Genomic DNA, 27,367 nt, shown 5'->3' on the forward strand with positions numbered 1-27,367 from the left:
TCCACTGACCAGCCCTTCATGGGACAGGGGTGCCCTTGCCTTCTTATTCAGCTTCATCTCACCTCTTCTCTACACACCCAGGACCGTCTTTCTGACTACAGTTTTGTGTAGTGCCTCTTTTGGCTTCCCCCTCAGACTCCACTGGAGAGCTGGGATTTGGGGAATGAATGTCCCATGATACAGAATGCAGGATGAGGATATCATGGGGTGCTCCAAGTTCAGGTATGCAGAGATTGGAACCCTCTGAACGGTGGATTTTCAAGAACAGGAATCAGGACAGCTGAGCTGAACAGATCTGCTCACCACCTTCCTCTTTATTTCCATTTTCAGCAGAAGCTGTTCATCTTAATTGTTATTCTGTGTTAAAGGGGTGCCACATGTGAGTCAGGCCTTCTGACTGAGAACAGGACAGTGGGTATAGACATAGTGTCCACAAGACACAATGCAGTGTGACTGCCCAGGAGAGGCCAAAAAGAAACCTAACCCTGGCCAGCATGGCATTGACCACCAGCCATAACCAAGAACAGATGGAAGGCAAGAACAGTCTGTGGGCTATGTGAGCTGGGCCACAGGAACACAACTTCCCATGGATGCTTGGGGCACTAGAGATATGTATGGCACCAAAAAGTGCAGAACTCATGGTTATCATGACCTTATGTCCTGTCTTTGTTTGGGTTCTATTCCTGTGAAGAGACACCATGACCACAAAAACTCTTAAAAAGGAAAACATTTAATTGGTGCTGGCTTACAGTTTCAGAGGTTTAGTGCATGATCATCATGGTGGGAAGCATGGCAGCATGCAGGCAGACATGGTGATGGAGCTGAGAGTTCTATATCTTAATCCACAGGCAGTAGGAGACTGTGTGTCACACTGGACATAGCTTGAACATAGGATACCTCAAAGCCTGCCCCCGCAGTGACATACTTCCTCCAACAAGGTCACACCTCCTAATAGTGCCATTCTCTATGGGCCAAATATTCAAACACATAAGTCTATGGGGGCCATTCCTACTCAAATCACCACATGCTCTCACAGGTAGTCACTATAAACATCTGGCTGCAGAATGTTATCTACACTTAGATATCAGCCTTCCAGGCTGTTATCTACATGTGGCTCTACATATTCTTTTTTAAAAGCTAAGGTACAGTAGACTCTGGGTGTGGGTGAGCATACTCAGGTTATAAAGATCAGACTGTTCAGACACTGATCTGGAAGAGAAGATGAGTGCTCTTGGACAACTGGCTATGGAAAGACCCTGGCCTTGGGGTGTAGAGGGTTGTTGGAAAGAACACCTGACTCCAGGTTTGCAGACAATATTGGGAGGGAGATGTACATTCACCGTGCTATCTGGTAGGGCAGCAACATCAGCCCAGGTGCAAGCAGATATCTTCAAAGAGGAAGTGAGATTTCTGAGGGACTCAGCTTATTAACCCTGAGAGGGGTGAGTAGGAGAAAACAGTATTTATGCTGGAGAAGAGGGAGAGTGCCCTTGCTGCTAAAGTGGTTGGGCAAGAGGACCACAGGTTTTGCACTCTTTTTTAAACTCTGCTTTAATTGGGGCTCCTTAAAGCCTCTCCCTTCCAACCCCCCAACCCTAGGTAAGAGAGAGAAGGTTATTGGGGAGAGGGGATACAGACCCCTTTTATTCTCCTGGCTATTTAGGGTCAATGGGTTCTTTTGGGGCTATACCAATTCTCTGTCAACAGCAAACGCAGAAAGTGGTTTCCTCCAAGCTGCTGTGTTGAAACATTTCTCTCTGTCTGTCTTTGGTCTCTCTAAACTACCACTCACCACACACCACACTTTCTCTTTCTGGTCTCTCTTATTTCTGTCTCTCAGAGTTCTAGACCACACACCTCTCAATGCTGCATTAGGCAGGCTGCTACCAGCTGGCAAAGACCATGCAGGAGGCAATTATCAACTGTGAATGAAGTAAAGTCCAAATTAAAATCCCACACTTAGGATTAAAACAAAAACGTATTTACATAACACAACTGAATTTTTAAAGAAACCAAAACTTCCATTACACATAGCACTCTAGCTGTATGTGGGGCCTGGATTGCCTGACACTAACATGCCCTTTTTTCCCCCACTCACAGACCAAGGAGGAGACTGCTACCTCCAGACACATCCGTGTGTGGTCATGTTCCCTTCTAACTTCAGTGCTGCTGCAGCACTGGTGATTCTGCAGGACTGGTGTGGGTGCTTGGGTGTCAATGTCCAGCGCTCCCTGCTTATCCTGGGCATCCCTGACGACTGTGGGGAAGAAGAATTCCAGGAAGCTGTGCAGGCTGCCCTCAGGCCCCTGGGCAGGTACCGAGTGCTTGGCAGACTTTTCAGAAGGGAGATTGGGGCAAAGGTCGCCTTGGTTGAGTTCACTGCCAATTTAAATCAAAGTTTGATCCCCCAGCAAATACCAAACAACAGGGGCCCCTGGACTGTGGTCTCCCTGCCTCGTGTCCCTGATGTGGAGTTAGAGAGTGCCTTCAGTTTCCCTGCCCAGGCTCAGGGGCAAGCTTTGGAGAGGGCTTCAGGCAGGGCAGGAACTTCAGGTGGGGCAGGGGCTGCAGCTGGGGGAGACTTAGAGGCAGGAGCTGGGGGTGAGGCAGGAGGAAGAGCTGAGGAAGGAGCTGCAGGTGAGGCAAGAGTGTCTGATGAGGAAGAAACAGAGGGTAAAGAAGGAGCAGGCGAAGAAGGAGGAGGGACTGCGGCTCCTGCCTCCTTCCTACAGGGGGAAGGAGTTGCAGATGAGGAAGAGGCAGAAGATGAAGGAGTTCCAGGGGAGCCAGAGGTTATGTATGAGGCAGGAGTTGTAGATGAAGGAGGACATTTAGATGAGGGGCCTATGAATGAGGAAGAGGATATAGTTGAGGCAGGGCCTGTAAGAGTGTATGATGAGGAAGGAGCTGGAGGTGATATGGGGATTGCAGGTGTTATAGGAGCTATAGGTTGGGCAGGAGTTGCAGGTGAGGTGGGGGCTGCAGGAGAAGGAGGAGTTTTAGAGGCAGAGGCAGGTGAAGAGGGGTCTGCAGGAGATGAGGCATCTGGGAGTTATGACAGCTCTTCAGGGGATGATGGATATGTGGATGATGGAGGAGAGGTGGATGGAGCAGGAGCTATGGGTGAGGAGGATGAGGCAGGAGCTATAGGGGAAGCAAGAACATCAGATGAGGAGGGAGCTGCCGGTGACATGGGAGTCGCAGGCTTTATAGGAGCTGTAGGATTGGCAGGAGCTGCAGGTGAGGGTGAGGAAGGGGCCTTTGACATGGCAGCAGGGGCACATGGGGCTGGAGCCTGGTCCCAGCAGTGGAGCCAAGACCTGCAGCCCATCCTGGAAAACATGGCCTACCAGGAGCTGAGACACTTCTCTGGGATGGAAGAGCCTGGTTCTGGGGGTGAGTCTTTGGAGAGCTGGCTGGACCATGCCAGTGAAATGCTGCACCTGTGTTCAAGGAATCAGAAAATAAGGATGGTGCTTGGGAGGACAGTTACCTGTAATCTTTTTTGGAAAAGTAGATTCGGAAGGCCCAGTTTGTTCTTCTCCTCTTAGATTGCAAGGTCCTGAGTCCTGGGGAGACTGAAGGAATGTCAGTCCCTGGTTAGTTCCTCAGTGTAGGGTCCAGAGGTAGCTGGGCCCAAGGGTCTGCCTATGCCATGCTCTGTTTGCTTCTCTCCCACACAGTTTGAGCTTCTTGTCTGCCTCTTAGTGTACACTTAGGACAGTTCCTGCCACTTATTCTCCTGTGGATGTATATATTCTTACCTGAGAGTGTCCTACCCAGAAATACTGGGTTCATCCCTTGGAGCTGGAGGAAGGGATGTAGGATGATGAAATACCAGTTGATGTTCACCTTGTGACATGACTATAACTTCAGCCTGTAGTAATGTGACGGTTAATATTGTCAATTTGACAAGATCTAGACTGACCTCGAAGTCAAGTCTCTGAGCATATCTATATTGGATTAATTGAGGGGAGCAGACACACTCCGAATGTGTGTGGCACCATCCTATGTGCTGTAGTACTGGACTGAATGAAAAGATGTGAGTATTCACTGCTTCCCACTTCCTGACTTAGATGCAATGTGACCAGTTGCCTCATACTCTGTGAGTCAAAATTGGCCCTGTCTTCCTTAGGTTGCTTTTGTCAGGTATTTTGCTATAACTATGAGAAAAGCTCAACTGCATCCCACCAATGTTGTGGTAAAGTGGAGTGGCTGGGTTAATACTGACTGATTTGTAGTGCTGATAACACCCTGCCTGGAGCAGCACGGAGAGCGGTGTGGTCTACAGCTCCGAGGAAATAAATTTGAGAGCCCAGAAAGAGAAAGGGTGGCGTGCAGTGTTGGCATGTGGTGTGTAGCAGTTTGGTGTGGTGGTTTTGAGCAGACAGGCAGAGAGAAACACTTCAGGTACAGTGGTGTGGAAGAGACTGCTAGCTTTGTTTATTATTGGTGGAGAATTGGTGTAGAGCCCTAAAAGAACCCCTTGACCCTAAATAGCTGGAAGAAGTAAAGGGGTCTGTGGCTCCTCTCCCCAATCACCTTCTCTCTCCTACCGAGGCCTGGGGGTTGAGAGGAGGTTGAGGCCTACACACCCCAAATAGAGTTTTAATAACTGGTGCTACAATGCACCATATGTGTGTGTGTGTGTGTATGCACTCACATATGTGGATGCATGTTTACATGTGATTCCATGAACACATAGGGACCAGAGGAAGAAACTCATTGTCATTTTCACCTAATTCCTTGTTTGAAACAGGGTCTCATTATTGTTGGTTTTTGGTTTGTTTGTTTGTTTGTTTGCTGGCTGTATATAGCAGTGCAACATTTGTTATATTGGCAAACTGTCATGTGTTGTGTAACCTTGTTGAAGGTGAACTCTAGAGGCTGGCTCAATGAGACTTCCCCAAGCAGATTGTTTGTAATCCCCATTTTGGTGATCTTTTTTGTATGTTTTCTCAAAAAGGCTATTCCACTCATCTCCCCTGGTTGTTGTGGGTACCGGATTTGATGATGTTCTGCTGTCTGTCAGATATTCTATCTGCTACTACCTATTTATTCTTTTAAATTTTCTTGTTATATACTTAATAAAGACATTTCTTAATGGAAAGTATGCCAATCACAAATAATTCTTGGCACTGTAGAGAACAGCCAGGTTAACTAGTCCACAAGGTTCTGGCATTTCTGCTCTGCTTTACATCTTCTCCCTAGACTTGTTGAGATTACAGATGTTCATGCTACTGGGTATGCTTTGAGGTAGGTGCTGGGTAACAAACTCAGGTCTCACACATGGGCAGTGTATTAGTCAGGGTTATCTAGAGGAAAAGGACTTTATATATAATATTATAATATAGTATTATAGATAAAATATTATTATATTATATATATAAATATATGCTATATATAAAAGGTTTATTAGAATGTCTTACAGACTGTGGTCTAGCTAGTCCAACAGTGGCTGTCTACCAAGGGAAAGCCCAAGAATCTTGTAGTTGTTCAGTCCATGAGGCTGGGTGTCTCAGCTGGTCTTCAATATACACTGGAATCCTGAAGAAATAGACTCTAATGCCAGTGAAGGAATGGACTTGCCAGCAAGAAAGAGAGCAAGTAAAGAAAATACAGTTCCTCTTTTCTGTCTTTATATAGGCTGACAACAGAAGGAGTGGCCCAGAGTAAAGGTGGATCTTCTCAGCTCAAAAGATACAGATTACAAATGGCCCTTTTCACTTCAAATGATTTAATTAAGAAAAAATTCCTCACAGGTGAACCCAGGCAATTGGGTTTTAGTTAATTCCAGATGTAGTCAAGTTGAAAACCAGGAATAGCCACTACAAGCAGTTAGTGCTTTTACCCACTGAACCATCTCCCCAGATCCTCTAGAAAGTTTTTCTGACAGAAAATTAAGTTTGTTTACAAACTCCAGGGCTATTCATATTTTAATTTATTTTGCTTCTGGGTTCGGAAATTCGACTCGTGTTGATTTTATCTAACTTCTTAAATGATTGGTGTTAAGCTGCTCATTATATGCTGTCATTCTTCTCTTAACACCTACATGATCTGTGGTAATATCTTTTTCATTCCTGATACTAATGATTAAATATATCACGTTTTCCTTAATTAACCTTCCAAGGGTTATAAATCTTGCTACTTTTGAATATATGTATGATTTTCTCATTTTCCTTAGTTTGTCTTCTTCTATTTCATTGATTTCTGCTCTTGTCTCTGCTACCTCCTTCCTTGCACTTATTTTGCATTTACTTTACTATTCTTTTTCTTTTTTGCTAATCTTGGTAGTGAGCCTCTGTCTCAAAAAAGTGAAAAAAAGAAAACTATAAATCAGTATGGTTTATGAACACATACATAAAACATTCTAAAAACATTTTAGCAATATGACTTTAAAAATGTTAAAAGATAGCATACATGACCAGAGTTGTTCAAGGAAATGCAAGTCTTAATGTAAGTCAACATATAAACAAACAAACAAAGGAAAAACTGGATAATTAACACAGTAGTTGCAACATAAGCATTTGAGAAACTCAAAATCCACTGCAGAATTTTTTAAAGAATTATTTTAAACTCCCAGGAAATAAGATGGCCCTCTTAACCTGATGATGGATATCAGTGACAAACCTATAAGTCATGTTACGCTTAAGATCTGACAGTGGGTGCTTTCTTTCTAAAATCAGGACCAAGAAATGGTTGTCTACTCTTACACCTTCTACTCAATATTTTACTGAAGATTATGGCAAGAAAAATTAACAACAAACAAACATATTTGACCCATGTAGCATCTCTTGAAGTTTTCATTTCTTAATATGATCCGATTGACAATTCCTAGACTTGGAAGGTACACATGTAAGCCATAGCACCCAGCCTCAATTATTTTATTGTAGAAGCACAACCGACTAATAATATCACCAAATTGTTGAGTGAAAGCTACCAAACAGGAAGCAATGTACAATTCTAGGAAATACATACAGCTTTGGCAACACTAAGCAAATCATTGACTACCTGGCCATAGGGGAAGAGGAGAAATAGATTAGCAGGGGCTGAAGAAACTTTGAGGGTAATAGATATGCTACTGAGTTCATTTAGGTGAAGATTTCATACTTGTTATGAAGGTTTATGAAACCTTACCAAAATATGGTGATTGAATCACACTTTAATTACCACAGTTTAAACATGTAACTTATTGTACGTTAAATTCCAACACATACAGTTTTATTTTCAAAAACACGTAAGAAAAAGACAACTATGTAGAGTTGGGCAACTGATTTGAGCAAGCACATTATAAAGGAAGGTACAGAAATGAGCACTTCAAACATAAAACCAATTTAATATAATTAGTCATCAAGGAAATGATCACAGAAATCACTTTACACCCACTTGAATGGATAAAAATAACGGTTGATTAGGATGAGAAGGAAAATGAACCCTCACACATTCTGGTAGGAGTCTCAATTGCATACCCACGTTGAAAAGCATTCTGGAAGTTGCTAATAACACAGACAACTACCGTATGAGATCCCAGGTTTTTACTCAGGAAAATGAAAGCATATGTTCACTCAAAAACATACACAATGATTCATATTCCTAAAAGCAACCCACACCGGAAACAGCCTGTATCATAAGTAGTGAATGAATCAACTAGCCATTCAATGAAAAAAAATGACTCAGCAATGAAAGGAAATGGAACATATTTCAAAAATGTAGAGAAAACTCCAATATATCAGAGGAAAAGAAAGAATTCAGACACAAAATGGCAGAAAATAGTACATACTATCTGATTCCATTCGCCTGCAATAGGAATGACTCAAATAGGCTGTCAATGGTAAGAAAATTTAGAATAGTGGCTTCCTCTATGGAATTGTGCTGGAAATGTGCTGGAATAGGACGCATGAGAAATTTCCAGACTTCTCATAATAGTTTGTGTCTGGAGAGGGGTTTAGGAAAGATATTTGACCAAACTTACCATATAGATTTGTGCATTTCACTGAATGCAAATTTGGCTTCAAAAAAATAGAAGGACAATAAAAAAGTTGACCTCTAGTTAATGCTGCAACTTGATGAAGCACTTCGTAATAAAGTGTATTACTTAGCAATAAAGTGCAACTGCGCCTTATTTTGAAATACATCAGTAAAATAAATACAAGCAAATACAATAGCAATACAAGTACATATACAAATGCAGAGCAGTGAAGTTGACCAAAAACGTCATGGTGAACTGGCAACTGCTTGCAGCAACACCTCTGAACCAAGACACTTGCGTGGGGATTCATGGTATAAACCGCTATTCTGAAATTCAGGTTACTGTTTGTTTATTTATTGGTCCCCCCTAATACACACACAGTACTCTCACAGGAGCTCTGAGGTGCCTGATGTGTGGTTCTTAGGATAGACGTGAGGGTCTAGTTTTGTTCACCGTTGTATTCTGGGTGTCTAGCACAGCGAGGACTCACACATGAGGGATTCTGACCGATGTACACTTTTTTTGAGTGCCCTCCTGCCCTACCATCATTCTGAAGGTCCTAGCTTTGTCAGTTTCTTCACTGTTTCCACCACTAATCAATTCATGATTTATTTTTACATTCATTCCACACCCATCACCCAGGATCCATGAGTTTTGCTCCCCCAGTCTCACCTATCCCATCTCCCCCTCTCACCCCGCCCCAGACACGCCCCCTTCTGTTCCACCCCTCTTTCAGGCCAATCATAGCTGACAGGCCGGGCGGGACCGAGGCCGGGGCGGGGCTTCGGTTTCAGTACCCCAGGCGTTGGCCCCAGCTCTGGAAACGCGCCTCCAGGCTCCAGGGCTCAGGCAAGCGCTTGCGGCTCCGTGGCGCTTCCTGCCACGCCGGGCCTGCTTGTTCCGCGCCAGCTCCACTTCTGCGAAGGCCCAGAGTCACCGTGGGCCGGGTGAGCGTGTGGAGGGATGTGCAGCTCGAGTGATCTTGAGAGATGCGCGCGCGCGCGGGAGCAAGGATGTGCGGCCTGAGGGAGCGTGCTGGGTGGCGGGAGGCTGTGCTGGGGGCCTGAGTGAGTACATGGACCGCGGGATAATATGCGGGGGAGGGGGAGTTTCTCAGAGTTGGGAGCTGCTCAGCCTTGGGGCAAGCCAGGAGCCAAAGGGGACAGGTCTCTGGTATTGGATGGACACAACAAGGCCCTGGGGCCTTCTCGTGCAAGGCTAGGGGTAGTGGTCAAAGGCGGGAATCTGTTGAGGCCTGTGCCACTCTTTAGAGGATGCTAAGGATTGGGAACTGGTCAGGAGCTGGGGGTGGTCCCTTACACACAGCCTCTAGCCACTTGGAGGCCGTGGGTTTGGCATAGTGCTGGAGAGACTTTTCCCCAGAGTGGGGGAGGGGTTGCACCTCTAGGGCCCAGAGGAAGGTTCTGGCCTGGGAAGAACTGCCTTTCCATTTGAGGGGTGGTTGCATAGGAGCAGATATGTTGCCTAGGGCAGAGAGTTGGCAGTGCAGAAGGGAATCCTTGCTGGAGGAGGAGAGCTTCTACTGTGGCCCTCCTGGGAACCACATTTTCTAGTCACCACTCCATTGCTCCCTTTCCTAAACTCCTTTGCTGGTTCCTCCAGTTTATATTTGGGTGATTAATTACATGTCTTTTTACACACAAGCATACTCCCACTTGCCTGCTGCCCAAAGCCCATTGTCCTTTTCGGCGCCTCCCCCTCATTCCTGGCCCTCTTCCCAGAGGGCCCACCCTGTGCCAGCTGACACCCTCTAGCCTGCCTTAGACTTAGAGGCAATCACTCCTCCAGTCTCCTTGGTTTGTGCTACATTTTCTTTTAAACCTCAGTCCCTACATTTTCCTTTAGGAGTAAATTTCAGATAGGACCAGTGGAATAGTACCTCTCCTAGGTAGAACCAATTGCCTTACCCCCTCTCCCACTAGACATTGTTATAGAAATGAGATTCACAGTGTCTGACACAGTCTCCTGGTCCATTGCCCCAAATGGTCCTGAATCTGTATTTAGAATCCCATGGAACAGTGATTTTCTAGCTTTCTATTAATGATATACCCCCTTAGAAAAATATAAGTAGTGTGATTTCTCAGAAGTCTTACCACCAGCCACACGGTTTGGAAACTCTTATATCCAGACGGGGTAACCTCAATGGCTCTATACTTAGAATTTATTTTGATTTTTAGAAAGATGTCAGTGCTGTATTCTTGGAGAAATGGGGACATAAATCTTTCCTCAATTAAACATAACAAACACTATAAAATTCCCTTCTGGTCAACCCTTTGGCTTTTTATAGGATGGCATAAAGAGGGAAACTTAAACAGAGACAGGTGCTCAGGCAAAGTGAGAGAGAAAACAGATGCCTTCCCACCCACACATACAGAAAAAGATAGACACAGACACAAATATCCCAGGAGTAACAGACTTTTCTGGTAAGACAATCATCTCTGTTAGCTTTTTAGGATTCTGTGTTTTTGAGTAGTAGCCAATTTCCACAGTACAAGATGGGGCTATGGGCCTCCTGCCTACCTCCTGGCCTGCCGGGTTCTTTGGGGAACATAAAGGCCAGGAGTACCTATAGCCCCAGGACTCACTGAGACACATCCAGACCTTGGCAGTACCAGTTTAGTTACACAGTTTTTCCTGACCCTGAGTACTCAACACCAAAAGGACTGGTTTCTGGAAGGTACACATATAAGCCTGCTTTTGTTCACCCAAGTTATTTCAACCCAACAGGTGAGACCTTCACTACTGGACTGATCTCTTGGCACTGTTCTAAAATGAGATGAGCCATCCATGTGTCTTTTTTTAGGTAAGTCTAGGTGTTTGCATAATGTGGCTGCTGATGGTAAAGCAGGCTGTGCTGCTGGAAGACCCAGGGGTAAGGTAAAAGATAGTGAAGAAGTATTTGGGTTCTGGAAGCTCGTATATGTTACTGTTGCTGAACTACCTACCCAGAAACAATTCTGGCAATTTTAAACACACAGTACCAGGGAAAGAAGATGCCTGGCAAGAAAATATGGAGACCACTGTGTGTGAGAGGGTGCTGAAGTCACCCATTGGGATCAGATCTCTTTCAAGTGTTCATAACCTTAAAGTACATTTACCTTGGCCCTAAAGGGAATTGTACAGAACAAGCTTTGTGTTCTGTGGAGGAAAGAGCTTGTTGGGCTTACACTTCCAGGTCATAATCCATCACTGAGGGAAGCCAGGGGCAAGAACCATTGAGGAGCACTACTTACTGACTTACTCTGTTTCACTGCTTAACTACATTTTTATGTAGCTCAGGCCCTCCTGCTGAAGGATGATCCTCTCTAATGTCAACCGTCAACCAAGAAAATCTCTCCCAAACATGGCCCCAGGACATTTTGATTAAGGGTCCCTCCTCTTAGGTGACTCTAGGTTTATGTCAAGTTGGTGATAAAACCTAAACCAGCACATGTAATGAAGGTACTCCTACTGCTGGTTCTCAATACTTGAGGCAGCCTAGGTGGGTCTTACTTGAGTGGCATTGCTGCCTCTTCCTGCCTTGCTGCCACAGAAAGATAATATCTGTCCAGGGAAGTACAAAAGGCACAAAAGTATCCACCAGTTTTTATGGTAATGGTTGTTTTGTGCCTCTGTTGAATTCAACTCTCAATTTCTGTTTTTTTTATTTTTGTGGGAGGCAAAAAATTAAATGATTATATTGGCTCCCTTACTGTTTATACTCCCATACAGTAAATTCAAATAAGTTGCTTAGTAAAAACTTAGGCAATGACTGAATAAAACTATTGTTTCTGAATAACATATTATTTATCTGTTGATGGATACTTAGGCTGAATCTATAAATAGTACTGCAGTAAACACTTATGTGAAAGTATCAATGACTATACATGAATATATTTTATAAAAAAACTTTACACATTGCCTTGAAGCAGGAAGATTTGCTCACCACAATGAGCTTTGGTGTTTTAGAATCCACACTTGCTCAACCTTGCAATTGACACTGACATGATTGCTGCCCATGTATTCTCGCAGCAGATTTTTATTAAACAGGTGCAGCATACATGGACTTGGCTAGAGCCACTATGAAATTTGGCAGTTAACCTTGATAAAGCCTTTGTGTTCTGGGTGCAGATAGTCTTAGCCTTTGTTTCCCATAGAAAGAAAGTGTTGTTTGCCTTAAAAGTTGGAGATTTGTTTTCCTACAGTGGCTCTCTCAGCTTTCTTTTCTAGTTAGAGGTACAAGTATACTATGGGAGATTGTTTAGGGTTCAGGGTATGCTTTTCTGTCCTGAACGAAAGTAACTTATGTTCAAGGTTACCATTACCCTCTGTGTCCATTGGGTGTATTACAATGACTTTCATGTCCTGTATGGAATTGCTTAGACCTTATCTCCAAAGATCCATTTCAGAAGGCAATGGACACCTGCGATTATCACTGTTATCACAGCATCCAGCTTCTTTTTTAGATTAATTCCACCATTCTAAAGTGGACTAGCTGTGCAACACAGAGACTAAGTGATCCAGTTGCCTTCAGTATCAGTAGTTTTATTTTTAATGTGTGTATGTTACCATTTTAAAATGATTTTCCTATACTTAGGATACACTTAGCTAATGGGGCAGGGTTCACTTTTTCCCTCTCATTTTAATGAGTACCTTCTAAATTATCTCTATGTATTCAAGTGCTCTGTTACTGTGGGTAGCCATCACATAGCTACTAGGACCTAAAGTGGTCTCAAGCCAAATCCCTGGGATGAATTAGTATAGGAAAGGCTACGCCTATTGCTATATAGGAAGGATAGTTATCAATTCTTTTGGGATTGTAGTTTCAGGACTTTAACAGTTAATCATGCCAATTAAGAGAAAACACTTCAGTGGGATTTGCTAAAGGTAGATAATTTGCTTGTAATCTTTGTGTGTGTGTGTGTGTGCGCGCACATGCACAATGAGGCTCTGCAATGGCATGTTGATGGTTTGATTTAAAGGTAGCTAACAATGTATATCCAGTGAAGCCTGTCCAGTGGTCACTACCAGCTGATCTTCTGGCTCTGGCCTGGGTACATAGGGTTGTACATTCTTTATTTTCTGGAAAATGGTGGTGATAAAAACCAGTTCTAGTTGTGATAGTGAAGTTATGTGACAGGAAACACAGCTCCAAACATTCATTCCACATGCTCCATAAAAAGAAGCTTGCTCCGTTTAACACACTACTCTGGCTCACATTGATTCTGTAGTTCCACAATACATCATGTCCTACATGGTGCCAGGATCTGCTACATAGACCAGGAGTAACCAGTGGAGAGAAGGCCCTGTCCTATTGGATCAGATTTTTTTTTTTTTTTTCTGAGAAAAACAAGCAACTTCAAAGGACAATTTATCATTAGTGAAAATGTTTAGAGGAAACTGCCAGGGTTGGAGAATAAAGAGGTTCTAAGGAAGTGACATTTGAATGAAGGCCTGAATTATTAGAAGGAACCCCCTGTGATAAGAGATGGTATTCTTGGCAGATTCACAAGCTTTGAGGGTCACGGCGTTGGCATCTGTATATCTGCATGAAGGCCATTGTGTCCGGATGTGGTGAAGGATTTTGGAAGGGTGGTAGGATATGCAGTTGTGTGCTAGGCTAAAGCTTATTACTGGAAGTGCATATATGATGTGATGTCCCTCTCTCCCTTTTATTTGGTAACACCAATATTAAATGGAAGTGAATTGCTTTCTTAAAAAAATCATGTAATAAATTTATGACCAGGTCATTATGTTAATATAGGAAGCCAAAATCAAACTAGACATTGAACACATACCAGGAAGAATCCATTAAGCCAGAGAAACTCTGCTTTGGTCACAGTGGAACAAAGAGAGGGTTTGTCCACTGAATAACTAGGGGTGACCTCACACATTTGGAGAAGTGCTTTTGCTAGGCAGTCAGCTAAAATGGGTAGGAGGGCTTGCAAGAACTTTGGGGTCACATTAGATCCTCTGCTGATACCTTAAGGAAAGGGGTCCAAGAAGTCTGTACTTAGACTTTCTGCTCACCCCTTTCATAGACTGCCCATAAACTCACATTGGTCCTTCTTTTTGCTTGTTTTTCACACATGGGTATCCCAAGATATACAGGTCTTTTTACGTGTCCTCAAGAGCCTTTCTCCTCGGAAATGGCTGCATTGTCTTCCTCTGTGACCTGGTAAGGCTGCTGCCCGTTCAGGGGGAGGTGATCAAAGAGCCGCCACTGAGTTTATGTCAGAGATAGCAGCTGTTCCCATTACTAGGACACCCGCTTGGACACTGAGCTGCCATGGGTTACATCTGCAGGGGTTCTAGGTTATCTCCATACATGGTCCTTGGTTGGAGTATTAGTCTCTGGAGAGACCCCTGTGCCCAGATTTTTTGTTTCTGTTGCTCTCTTTGTGGATCTCCTGTCCCCCGCCAGGTCTTTCTATCTCCTCCTTCTTTTATAAAAATGCCTGCACTCTGCCCAGAGTTTGGCTATGAGTCTCAACATCTGCTTTAATGCCCTGCTGAGCAGAGTCTTTCAGAGGCCCTCTGTGGTAAGCCCCTGTCATGTACCCTGTTTTCTCTCTCTTCCCATGTTCATCCCGTTTGCCTTTCTGAATGAGGATTGAGCATCTTACCCAGGGTCCTCCTTCTTGATTAGCTTCTTTACGTGTACAAATTTTAGTATATTTATCCTATATTATATGTCTAATATCCACTTATAAGTGAGTATAGACCATGTGTGTCTTTCTGCTTCTGGGATACCTCACTCAGGATGATTTTTTTCTAGTTCCCACTATTTACCTGCAAATTTCATGATTTCCTTGTTTTTAATTGCTGCATAGTATTCCATTGTATAAATGTACCACAATTTCTGCATCTAGTCCTCCATTGAGGGACATCTGGGTTGTTTCCAGATTCTGGCTATTATGAATAAAGCTGCTACAAACATGGTTGAGCAAATATCCTTGTTGTATACTTGAGCATATTTTGGGTATTTGCCTAGGAGTGGTATAGCTGGATCTTGAGGTAGCACCATTCCTAATTTTCTAAGAAAGCACCAGATTGATTTCCAAAGTGAATGTACACTTTTACATTCCCACCGGCAATGGAGGAGGGTTCTGCTTTCTCTAGAACCTCTCCAGCATGTGTTGTCACTTGAGTTTTTGATCTTAGCCATTCTGATAGGTGTCAGGTGAAATCTCTGATGAGACCAGATAGGCTAGGGTCAGATGGAAGGGGAGGAAGACCACCTCTATCAGTTGACTGGGGGAGGGGCATGGGAGGAAAGGGGGATTGGGAGGGGTTGAGGAGGGCTACAGCTGGGATACAAACTGAATAAATTGTAATTAATAAAATTAAATGAATACATTTTCAAAAAGAGCCTTTCTCCTGCTGTTTCCTCCATCTCAGCCCTGTTCTCTGGCATGCTAAGCATCTGTCTTTTTCCAGGTTTCCCTAGCAAAGGATGTCTGAAATTGGTCTTTTCTGATACTAATGAAATTCAGCTTGGTGTGTAAAAATCCACACATTAAAGAAACTGAAAATGAATCTTTCCAGATCTTGTCTCTCTCCCTGTGTAGCTATACAAATGTTGAATCAGTATGCTTGTTTTGACTGCTGGTCACTCATTTTTTTCCTTCTTTTTTATGAAAATGTGACTATATGTGTATTTGTTTTCTCCTCTTTCGCCTCTTCGGGTTTTCAATCAAATTTTATGCTTTTGTTTCTTCTGTGAAGAATTTGCATTTTTGTAATCTGCTGAAATGTTATCCTCGTTTTGGGCACCTGTTGATTTGTATATTGAAACCTTCAAGTTTTCTTCTTGCTTTGAGGTCTAGAACCTTTCATTAGAAACTTCAGAACTCTGATGCATATTGGACATTTGCTCTCTTTCCACATAGATTTGTTGCTCAGTATATTGATATTAAACTCTTCCTATTGGTTACACTGTACTCTTATTTGCTTTTATTTTTAATATGTCTGCATCATTAGCACTGTTTTAGAAAGTACATAGTTTTCCTTTTTAATACAGTGTAACAATCTCTACCTTCTGATTGAAATGTTTAGTCCATTTATATTTAATTTAACTATCTACATGATGGAGTTTACATTTGCCATCCTGCTATTTATTTATATTTGGTCCCATCTTTTCTTTTTCCCTTACTTTTCCTCTTTTGGAATATTAGCGCTCAGCAGAGTCTTGGGAACTTGGTAAAAAACACATGCTCGTGTTTAGCTACTGCTTTTTCTTGAAATGGTCAGCTAAATTTTAAAGATTTTGAAATACAGAAGGTGAAAGTCTTACGTCTTCCCTTACATTCCTGGTGTTCTTTATGCCTTTGTGTAGCTCTAAGTCTGATTTCATTTCCTTCCACCTAAACATTTCCTTTGGTCTATTTTATGGGTACAGAGCTGCTACTGGCAGATTGCCTTCATTTTTAATGGATTTTTTTTTCTGACTATAGAATTCTTGGTTGACAGTCTCTTATTATAATACTTAATTGTCTAGATCTTCATGGTTTCAACTATCTTTGTCATATCTAATCACACCCAGTGAAGTTATTTATTTTTATTTATAAATTAAACAATAAATTTTTAAATTTATTTTTATATATATTTAATATGTAAAAAATTTACTTGGTTCTTTTTATATCCTATATTTCCCCTGGTGTCTCTGTTTTTCTTTCAGTACTGAGGCATAGTTAAATTATCTTTTTTTTTTCCTTAGCTAATAGTTCTAGTACTCATTTCTGGATTCTCCTATTGACTGCTTATTCTCTTTGCTCAAGGTCACATTTTTGTGTTTCTTGGCAGTGCAATTTTTCTTATTGGAAATTAGATCTTGTAATGATTTTTCCTTGATTGTACAGACTTTGGGTATGAGTAATTATTTGTAGGTCAGTTAGATTGTCTTTGGAGCCTTTGGCTCTTTTGTAGTTTGGCTGTAAGGATATACTATGAAGGAATGTTCCTTCTGTATTGGCTTCTGAATGTTGTGGGGGAGGGGTCATAAGAACTCTATATGAGTTAATCAGACTTTGAACACCTCCCTACCTTTATGTGTCCTGGGAAGTGTTCATCTTACAGTCCTTGGGAGTTTCATTCAATACCTTTAGTCAGAAAAGATTCAAGGAAAGCATTACACATATCTTTTTTATTTCTTTTTCCTACATAGCACAGTGCTTTCTGAAATCTGCTCTACAACCTTCATTTGCTGGTACCACATTGAATGCTAGCCTGAGAAGCTTTTGGTGAAGTTTCTAAGCTCTGTTCTTTTGGTTTCATCCTGCTATACCTTTAATGTGCACATTGTCTCCAGGCAGAGCACTAAATCAATAACAGGACTCACCTCATTTGTTTTTCTGGGAATCTTGGTCTTGTGTTTCCTACTGTCCTAGTATTAAAAACTATTATTGAACACGGGTTTACAACTTGTTTGTGAATGATGTTAGATCTGTTCCTTGTTACTCCATCATGGCCATACATGGGAATTTCCACTCACCCCTTCTAGGATAGCATGTTTAAGTCTTTCTGGAGCACCTGGGTTTCTGTAGTCCTTGAGCTAGTGCTAAAATGCTTCTTTTTCACTTATTTATGAGTTGAATTGAGTTGACAAAAGAACATGAACTAAGTGGCAGTTTCTTTGAGTTTACTAAAGTGGGAGACCTGTAATACACAGACATCTGTAGTAAGATCTTGCAGTAGCTCACTGACTTTGCAATATGGAGAAAAAGGTAAAACACACACACACACACACACACACACACACACACACACACACTTCTTATCTTTATCAATGTAATGTTTGAAGATCTTTTCTTTGAAGCATTTTTTTTCCTGCTGGCTTTCCAACCTTCCATTTTGTTGAGTAATATAAAAGAGGGTTCTTCATGATTTTCACCCAATGACTTGTTATACTAGGGTGTGCTTTTTAAATTTTTATTTATTTTATTTTTTATATTAATTACAGTTTATTCACTTTGTATCCCAGCTGTAGCCCCCTCTCTCATTCCCTCCCAATCCCGGCCTCCCTCCCTCATCTCCTCACATGCCTCTCCCAAAGTCCACTGATAGGAGAGGTCCTCCTCCCCTTCCATCTGACTCTAACTTATCAGGTCTTATCAGGACTGGCTGCATTGTCTTCTTCTGTGTCCTGGCAAGGCTGCTCCCCCCTTAAGGAAAGGTGGTCAAAAAGCTAGCCACTGAGTTCATGTCAGAGATAGTCCCTGTTTCCATTACTAAGGAATCCACTTGGATACTGAGCTGCCATGGGCTACATCTGAGCAGGGGTTCTATTCTAGGTTATGTCTATGAATAGTCCTTGGTTAGAGTATTAGTCTCAGAAAATACCCCTGTGCCCAGATATCCACTTATAAGTGGATATTAGACATATAATATAGGTTAATCATACTAAAATCTGTACACCTAAAGAAGCTAAGCAAGAAGGAGGACCCTGGGTAAGATGATCAATCCTCACTCAGAAAGAAAAACAGGATGGACATTGGAAGAAGGAGAAAACAGGGAACAGGACAGGAGCCTACCACAGAGGGCCTCTGAAAGACTCTACCCAGCAGGGTATCAAAGCAGATGCTGAGACTCATAACCAAACTTTGGAGAGAGTGCAGGGAATCTTAGGAAACAGAAGCTCCACAAGGAGAGCAGCAGAACCAAAATATCTAGGGTGTGCTTTTAAAGACCCCACTGCTGGTGAAAAAGTCCAGGTTGTTTCTGTTCTTTATCACCTCTCCTCCTTTCAGTGTCCCGATGAGTTTTAAGTGTCCATTAAAAAGGTCCCCCATCTCTGCATCAGTTCTTCTGCTACGATCTTTAGTGTGCTTCCTCTCTGTAGTATGAGTATCAAGTTCATAGAACCCTATACCCAGCAAGTCTCTAACAGCTAGCCTTCCTGCCAGTAGCTCTCTGTAGCTGTCTCTGACTCTACCTGGGCTAGCATGTGTTTGTCTTATCTTGCCTCTTTCTGGTCTACCGCTATATTAATTCTTTTCTAGCCTACTTTTTTACTGTTTCAAATATGTTTTCTCAGGCATATTCATGTTCTGCCTTGTCATTGAGCCAGCCTTGGAGCCAAGACTGTAAAATTGAAAAGAAGGGAATAGGAAATCACTAATGTCACTCCAGGGTACCAAAAAACAAGGCTGTTGTCACTCACAACTTTTTTTTTCACTTTCCTTAGCTCAACCTGCTCCCTAAGGTCTTGCCCTTCCTTAGACAGTGTCCCAGGAAACCAAGTCCTGGCAGTCCCTCTTGAGATGCTGGAGGCCCAGGTGAGCTGTGCTTCCCTCTTGCCTTGCTGGAGATTTTGTCACTGCTCCCTGATATTGGCCTCAGCCTCTGCCTCTCGACCAGCAGGGTGTGAACCTGTCCTCTGCTTCTTTTTCTCAGGCTGATCAGGAATGAAAGACAGAAGAGAGCTGAATTTGGGGTCCTTTGGGAAGACAGTGGGAGTCCCAGACAGCCTGGGTCTCCTTGTACGTGATCATGTTTTCTTTCTAGGACTCCTTGGGATGGTGGTTAGATATCCACATTAGCAACATACATAGAGGTGAATACTTCAGATGCTGACCTCTTACTTCTGACATCACTGGTACCACCCTACCTCATTACATAATAGGTAAAAAGACTGATTATCAATGTGATTTCTTTCAGGATTTGGTGTCATTTGATACTGTACCGTGGCACGTCATAGAACAGGAGTGGCTGAATTTGAGTCTGAGCCTGGAGCAGCAGGCGCTGACATATTTCAGGGCTGTGACCTCCGTTGGTAAGGATACCCCCAGAATTTCTTCAAACTCACTGTCTACTGAAAGTGGAGTTAAGGATATATATGGTCACCCCCATACAATCTAGCTTTCCCCTTCTTTATTGAGAATACTCAGCAACAGCTCTGCAAACTCCTCATTACATGGAAAGATCTCCATTCGAGTTTTTCACTTGAAAGAAATTAGAACAGTAGTTAATTATATGGCTGAGCATGTAAAGGTGCTTGTCACAGCACCTGCTGACCTAAGTCCAACCCCAGGAACCCATAAGGTAGGAGGAAGCAATCAATTTCTGCAAGTTGTCCTCAGACTTCTACAAGCACACCATGGCATGAACATGCCCACAGTTATATACACAATAAAGAAATAAATGTAAAAATAGAAATTAGAGCAAACCCATAGAATACTTTTGAAATTTAATATATTGTCTTCAGATAAAGAATATATCAGACATGAAATTGATCAGAACAGATGCTATGCTGATTTTAACCATAAGACTGAGACAATATATTTTACAAATACATACACATTATATGTTTAATACATTGTGTATATACATATATACATGTATATATACCATATATAATATAGTGCATTATATATGCACACTCATGCATGCACATACGCCACACACATATACACACACACAAACACACATACAGATTATACCGATCATGTGGCCAGTTGATTGGGGCTCATTGTTGTGAGCTATCTATCCATTAGGTGTTTGCATGGGGTGGGGAATATTTAGAAGAAGGAACTGTTGAGAGTTCGGTTTAGAGTTGTAGAGGTCTGGGAAGAACTTGGGTAGTAGGGAGTGGACAGTGAGGTAATTTTATCTGGCTAAGATGCTTAGGTAAGATGTGTTCCTGGAACCTCTGTGAAGGGGGTCCAGAGCCTGCCTTTCTACACTCACCAGAAGGATCTAGCTCTTGAAAAGTACATTTGAATTGTATATAAGACTTATATAACAAGGTCATAGACGGCACAGGGGATTTGGATAGGGTCTCCTTTGATAGCTACCCCACTTCCATCCCTCCATACTGATTTCATCAGTAGCTGCCTTCTTTCATTAACAGGAGTTCCTGTTGTGAATCCTGTTTTGGTCTCTCAGCTGTCACAAGGACAAGTTCTGTTGGTATCAGCTCCATCCCTCAGCACAGATCACACTAAGCATCCTGGTGAGCATAAAAGACCAGCTAAGCTTGTGGGGTCTAAGATTAGAGACTGGGAGCCAAGCTGAAGCTCTGGGGCTAGGGTGTGACTGTCCCTTTGCAAAAAGCAAAGCTCTCTTCACGGGTCCTTTTATAAACAATGTCCACTATCAGGATCTTCTACCCTTCCCTCTGGTGTTTACTTCTGATGGCTTCCAGGTCCTTCCTGGTTTCTCAGCAGTTTGGGTAGAAGAGCTTATTGACAATGGAGAGCATCCTTTCTCCTGGGCCCTCTATAGACTGTTCTGTCTCATTTATCATTGTAGAAAGCACCTCTGTGACTTCCTACCAGAAGATGGGTGAAGAAGCCCAGCTGCAAGAGATGGTGTCTACAAGCTCCCCGAGGGCCAATGACCCCAACGCTGAGGTCAAACAGAATGGGGACTCTGGGGGAAGGGGAGGGAGCCCACAAAATCTGCCCATAGAACACCATTTTGCATGTAAAGAGTGTGGGGACACCTTCCGCCTTAAAGTGCTCCTTGTTCAGCACCAGAGGGTTCACAGTGAGGAAAAGGGCTGGGAGTGTGGCGATTGCAGGAAGGTCTTCAGGGGGGTGTCAGAATTTAATGAGCACAGGAAGAGCCATGCAGCTGTGGCCACTCAGTCTCTGCCTGGTCCCAGTTGGGCTCTGGAAGATGCCTTGGAAAAGAGGGAGCAAATGGAGAGGGAGGCGAAGCCCTTTGAGTGTGAGGAGTGCGGGAAAAGGTTTAAGAAGAATGCAGGCCTTAGTCAGCACCTGAGGGTGCACAGCAGAGAGAAGCCCTTTGATTGTGAGGAGTGTGGGCAGTCCTTCAAAGCCAACACCCACCTCTTTCGACATCAGAAGCTTCACACTTCGGAAAAGCCCTTTGCGTGCAAGGCGTGCAGCAGGGATTTCCTGGACCGCCAAGAACTTCTCAAGCACCAGCGGATGCACATGGGCCACCTGCCCTTCGACTGTGATGACTGCGGCAAGTCCTTCCGTGCTGTCAACGGCCTGGCAGAACACCAGCGCATCCACAGCGGGGCCAAACCCTTTGGCTGTCCTCATTGCGGCAAGATGTTCCGGAGGAGCTCAGAGCTCACCAAGCACCGGAGGATCCACACTGGTGAGAAGCCCTATGAGTGTGGCCAGTGTGGCAAGGCCTTCCGCCAGAGCTCTAGCCTGCTGGAGCATGCACGCATCCACAGTGGTGAGCGGCCTTATGCGTGTGGTGAGTGCAGCAAGGCTTTCCGGGGGCCTTCTGACCTCATCAAGCATCGGCGCATCCACAGTGGACTGAAGCCCTATGAGTGCGAAAAGTGTGGCAAGGCCTTCCGGAGGAGCTCAGGTCTGAGCCGCCACCGTCGGATCCACAGTGGGGCCAGGCGCTGTGAGTGCAGTGAGTGTGGCCGCGTGTTCAAGAGGCGCACAGCACTGCTAAAACACCAGCCCTCCCATCAGGAGTAAACACTGCCCTGGGACCCAGAGCAGGGGTCCGCAGAGTCCATGACCCAGTCAAAGGAGATAAACAGTTTTGTAGTGCTTATCTATTTTATTGTGTCAGAGGTTGAAATGATTGTACTGCCACCAGCAATTTATAAACATCAATGTTTCCCATTACACCTATTAAGGGTAACTTTTACCATTTGAACATAGCTTGGCTACTTTTCCTGGCAGAAAGTACTGTCAAGGTATTTCAATCCTCATATCCAAAATGAGAAGAGAAATCTGCATATGGGGTCTCGTAGGAGCTGGGGGGTCCTTTCCAAGCTCCACCTCTAAGGGAAATACAGCCCTGTTCAATGGCATCAATATGATGATACCTTTCTTTAAGGAAAAATTGCCCTAAGGTTTTGGCCTACTTGAATTTACAAAATTTTAGGGATGTAAATAGAACGCTCAAATGCCATAATATTTAATTTATTAATTTAGTAATACATACATATTATAAATTACATTATGTGAAATAATATATTAATTTAGAGAATACTACTTTTTCACCATACTCCATTTGTTTCTAACTCTCAATGTGCATTTTTTACCTCACCAACATCAGTCACCTCTATCTGAGCTATGGTAGCACTGTGACAATCCCTGCATAAGGCTCTCACCAGAAGTTTCCTCCAAAGCCATAAGAACATAGTAATATAACATTAGAACCATTACTTTCCGTGTCTGTTTTATATAGTACTGTACCCTACAACAAAACCACTGAAAGTGGTGCTTTTTCAAATCGCCTTTAAAAAGGCTTTTTTCCCCCTTTTCAAACATCATTTCTAGGTCATACTCCTAGTCAAACTTCTGGGCTAGAGATAAACATGATTTGGCTCTCATTTTGTTAAGCCAGTTCAATCCAGTGACCCCTTTGAGCACCTAAAGCAAACGTCAGTTGGGGTTTGTCCTCATACAGTATCATTTTGTTTAAAAAAAAAAGTGAGAGAACATCCCCAAATGAGAGGGACATCTTCAGGACCTAAAGGTGGTTAAGTGACACCTTTACATTCTTGTAATATCCTTATCTGATATCAGACATAAATGGTAGTTCTCCAACACTCCATTTGCAGCTTTGAAGTGGGGAGGAGTCACAATCCCGACCTCCTAAGGTTGTTGTAAGGAGTGTGCCTTGCCTGCAAGAACACTGCCTGGCAAGGAGGTTTGTATACTCAGTGAAGGTCACTTGTTGGCATCCCACAGCTCATTAGTACCAGAAACAGGGATGGACCCATCAGGCCTCCTGACTGCTTAGTCTCATCTTTTATGTAATGACTTCAATAGTATTTCTTCTCTTTTCTTGCATGCAAATTATTTGTTCATCTCCTTTGACTAGTTATTAAGTTATCTTCGGCTATATTGACTTCATTTAGTAGTTCTTTCTATATCAATTGTGCTGTTATTTTCCAATTTTTATTGCTTTGTTTTTTAATATTTTTATTAGATTTTGTTGTGCAGGCTTTAGGTTTGTACATATCCTTGAATTCTTTCTTTCTCTGTTAACTTGTGACTTTCATTGCTTCAGTACTTAAATATGATGACATTTTCTTTGAGGATTTACTCACAAAAGAAAAGTTAAATCCCCTGCCTGCCAAGAAAGTGAACATACAAGATGGGCAGGTTGGATTGGGAGTGGGCCAGAGAAGCAGGCCCAAACCTCATCTAAGATACAGACTCTGTAAATCTCTATGGGCAACACTTGACTGTACAAACTGGTCACTGGGGCGCTCTAGAGACATGTCTGTCACATATTGCTCAGAGCACTCTATGACTGCTCAGTAGAGCCCCACCCACCAGCAACAGGGCTCAGCCTCACCTAGACCAACAGAATGGTCCAAATGTGATCTGGCAACAGCCAGCCACCCTTCAAGCTATCAGGAACCTTGACTATTTTTGATTGAGTGACTGAACAGCAGCTCCACCTAAGAAACCTCTCAGACACAGAAGATTCATCTGACTGGTGATTCGTGACCTCCATTCTCCTCCCAGCAAGTGACTCTGGAATGAGAGAAAAATAAGTTTTGTGGCTTATGCTTTGGGCAACTAGAATGAAAAATTTGCCTGTGTTCTGGCATCACTACCTACAGCCACATCTAAGAGGGATGACAGCATAGGCCTGGAGAGAAATGGAGCTGTATTCCTCCAGTAACCTGCATGCCAGGCCACAGAAACTGAATGTACCAGGTCTGGTCCAGGGCTTGGAGTAACCATATCCAAGGGAGCAATAAAGCAAGATCAGAGGGCAGGAAGCCACCCGACAGTCTGTGTGGCACAGAAATTGAAACTGATCACCCTGCAGTGGGGCTGTTGCTTCAGAAAAAACAGCAGGTGAGGAAGATGGCCACACCATGGCTGTCGCCTGGGTTTCTAGTTGTGCTCTGAGGGATGTTGGAGGATCAGAAAATGTGTCCTTATGGCACCTTGTGAGGAAGGTTGGGCTCTCTGTGACACATAGCCTAAAATGGCTTCCAGCCCCATCCTGGAAAGCAATGTCTGACTGACAATGACATGTATGATCATGGTCTTAGGGCCTCTCTAATGTCCCCTGCCCCAGGACACCAAAGTGGCCCTGTAGGCTTTCTCCATGCTGGAGAGAAGCAAACAACAGTTGCTACACAGCAACTCCTATCATTCTGTGGGCTCAGTTCTGGTAGTTTCTTGTGAACTGGTGTGAGCCCACATCTTTATAATTAATTTTCTCATTGTGAATTGTTAGGACATGTTTTATATAGCTGTCATTGAGTAAGGAATGTTGACGTCTACAAGGAAGAAAATCTGGTACCTTTACCTTGACGAGATGCCATTTCTTGCTCATTCTCTCATCATTTATTATGGTTGACAAAAAAATACTATTGAATATCTAGAATAACACTAACTCGGAAGGTAGCAAAGTGGTCACTGTCCAGCTAGGGCATGGCATTTCTTCACATTCCATCCTGTCCCCTTACTTTTTTCTAGTTTGGGTTCTGTAATTTTTTTTTCTCTTGAACAAGTCCTTTTTTTAGGGTTAACACTAAAAATCACTGTCTTTTCCATGACTGTTGTTGGATCAGCTTTTAAATGGTATTTAGTGGTGAAATCTCCACTCTGTCCAAACGCAGTCAGTGTATGGCTTTAATATGTGGCCCATAGTTGCATTCCTTGCCTTGGGTAATGCGGGGGTGGATTTCCTTGGATCCTTTAGGTGTACTGCTATGTCCAATGCAAACATGAACAAGCTTCTTGCAGTGTGTGCATTCATGTATCTACCTCATTGCTCTTTTCTTTAACCACATATACTCTTCTTGCAAGGGAATAGAGACTAGCCAGATTACATAGGATTCTAACTCTCTATAGAGATCCATCTCTTGACTATATTAAAAAAGAAATCCTCTGTGGCTTTTATTAGTTTCTGAATACTTGCTGAAATTTTTTAAAAAGCAAATGTTTACCAATTTGCTGCTTATTATGATTAACTATATCAATTCATTGTATCATACCTACTCTTGAATTTAAAGAGTAATCCCCACCAGATCACAGTGTGGGCATCTTTCTCCCATGAAGTTGCATTCTGTGTGCTTGATTTTGTGCTTGAAGTGGCATGACACCTGCCCTGCCTACAGTCCTGGGCGGCCCTGTTGTGTGCCATGTGACTTGCCACCCTACTTCTGGACCACATTAATTAAACTAACCCATACACCTGACCCAAAGGCAGCAACCAGCAGTCAGACCTGATTAGAAAAGATGGACTTGGCCTTTTAGGACTATGAAATGCAAAAGAAGAAACTGAAGCTTCTGGTTGGTATTGGAGGCATTGAGGGAGGCACAAGATATTTCAAGAAGTTGCCCCTGTAAGTAGAACCAGAGTGGAGGTCTCTGTGTTCTTGCTGGCCTGTCTAGAGCTACTTGGATCCCCTCCTAATGGAGGCCTGGCAGTATGTCCCTGGATGGCTGGCAGCTGCCTTCATCAGTCTGTGTGCTTCCCCAGCATAGACTTCCTCCCCACTGCCTTGAGCTAGCTTGAGTGGGTCTGTGCTTTTTAAATTTGTCAAGAGCCAATTGCCTTTGGCAATTGAGCTGCTTCCTAAGAAGACTCACATTGCTGGCTTCCCTCACATTCTATCCACCCAGCATTCCTGGCTTAAATTCCAGTTGATTGACATGAACGCCTGCCTAAATGTGGTACTGTACTCCATCCACTGAGGTGGGTGGAAACCTATGCCTTTTAGTCTCTGGGTTTAACCCATGATCTTCTATATGACTGTAGTTCCTGTTTTGAACAGCATTTGACTCATACGATGAGCTCATTGTAGTTCATTCTACCCTATTTTAGAAGTGTATTACTATTTCCAGCAGACCCACTAGATTAGGAGGTTGGTGACACCTCTATTCCTGGTGTACTTGCGTTCTGTAGTTCACATTACATTGGTTTTGGTACTTACTTTCAAAAATAGAAATGATATCGTAGAACTTGATCCTCAGTGCTACTTGCATATTTCTGAGAATAGTAGTTGTGTCCTGCCCCAGTTTGTATAGAGTTTTGGGCGTTCTTGTTCTTCCCCAGTCTGAGTCTGTTTTATGGCACTCACTATAATCAGCCTTGCACTAGAGTTGTTGTGGACTTGCCTTTTCCTCCCCTTTTCTCAGCTTCCCCAAAACTATTAGATTGTGAGCTCTTAGAAGACAGGGTGGCCCTTCATGTCCAATCCCCTACCAAATCTAGCATAGTGCCTTGCACCTAGTAGATTTCAATAAATATATGTTAAATGGCATAGATCTTCCTTGACTCATTTTGTCCATGTTTCATTTATAAGCTCTTCACATTGTCTTCACCATGGGGTAGTTCCACATAGAGAATCACCTTCCTAGTACCCAGCTCAGCTGCCAGCTTGATTTCTGCTGGGATTGGTCATCTTTGCACTTACTGGATACCTGGAGAGGATTAGGCAGCACCATGGCAGGGAGAGAAGTGTTTGCCTGA

At 43.1% G+C, this 27,367-nt stretch overlaps 2 protein-coding genes across 2 annotated transcripts; both read left to right on the plus strand.

The window, feature by feature from the left end:
* The first annotated feature begins 2,144 nt into the window (after nucleotides 1–2,144).
* Nucleotides 2,145–8,949, plus strand: LOC132649878 (paraneoplastic antigen Ma6E-like). Its single transcript, XM_060374633.1, has 2 exons — nucleotides 2,145–3,445; nucleotides 8,706–8,949. The coding sequence occupies exons 1-2, from the start codon at nucleotides 2,145–2,147 to the stop codon at nucleotides 8,947–8,949; spliced, it is 1,545 nt and encodes a 514-aa protein (XP_060230616.1).
* Nucleotides 8,950–13,518: 4,569 nt separating this feature from the next.
* Nucleotides 13,519–27,158, plus strand: Znf275 (zinc finger protein 275). Its single transcript, XM_060374634.1, is given in 6 exon segments — nucleotides 13,519–13,564; nucleotides 19,173–19,184; nucleotides 19,187–19,245; nucleotides 19,628–19,742; nucleotides 20,820–20,921; nucleotides 21,221–27,158. Coding segments are annotated over 6 exon segments (1,497 nt in total). The 3' UTR covers nucleotides 22,384–27,158.
* The last annotated feature ends 209 nt before the right edge of the window (nucleotides 27,159–27,367 follow it).

This window comes from Meriones unguiculatus, chromosome X (assembly GCF_030254825.1).
Source record: "Meriones unguiculatus strain TT.TT164.6M chromosome X, Bangor_MerUng_6.1, whole genome shotgun sequence".
NCBI lineage: Eukaryota > Metazoa > Chordata > Mammalia > Rodentia > Muridae > Meriones > Meriones unguiculatus.

Excerpts from the sequence above, each read along its gene's own strand:
- LOC132649878 (XM_060374633.1), top strand. The coding sequence starts at position 2,145 with ATGTTCCCTTCTAACTTCAGTGCTGCTGCAGCACTGGTGATTCTGCAG. Across the intron at positions 3,446-8,705 it reads GCCAGTGAAATGCTGCACCT|GCCAATCATAGCTGACAGGC; the intron begins GTGTTCAAGGAA and ends CCCCTCTTTCAG.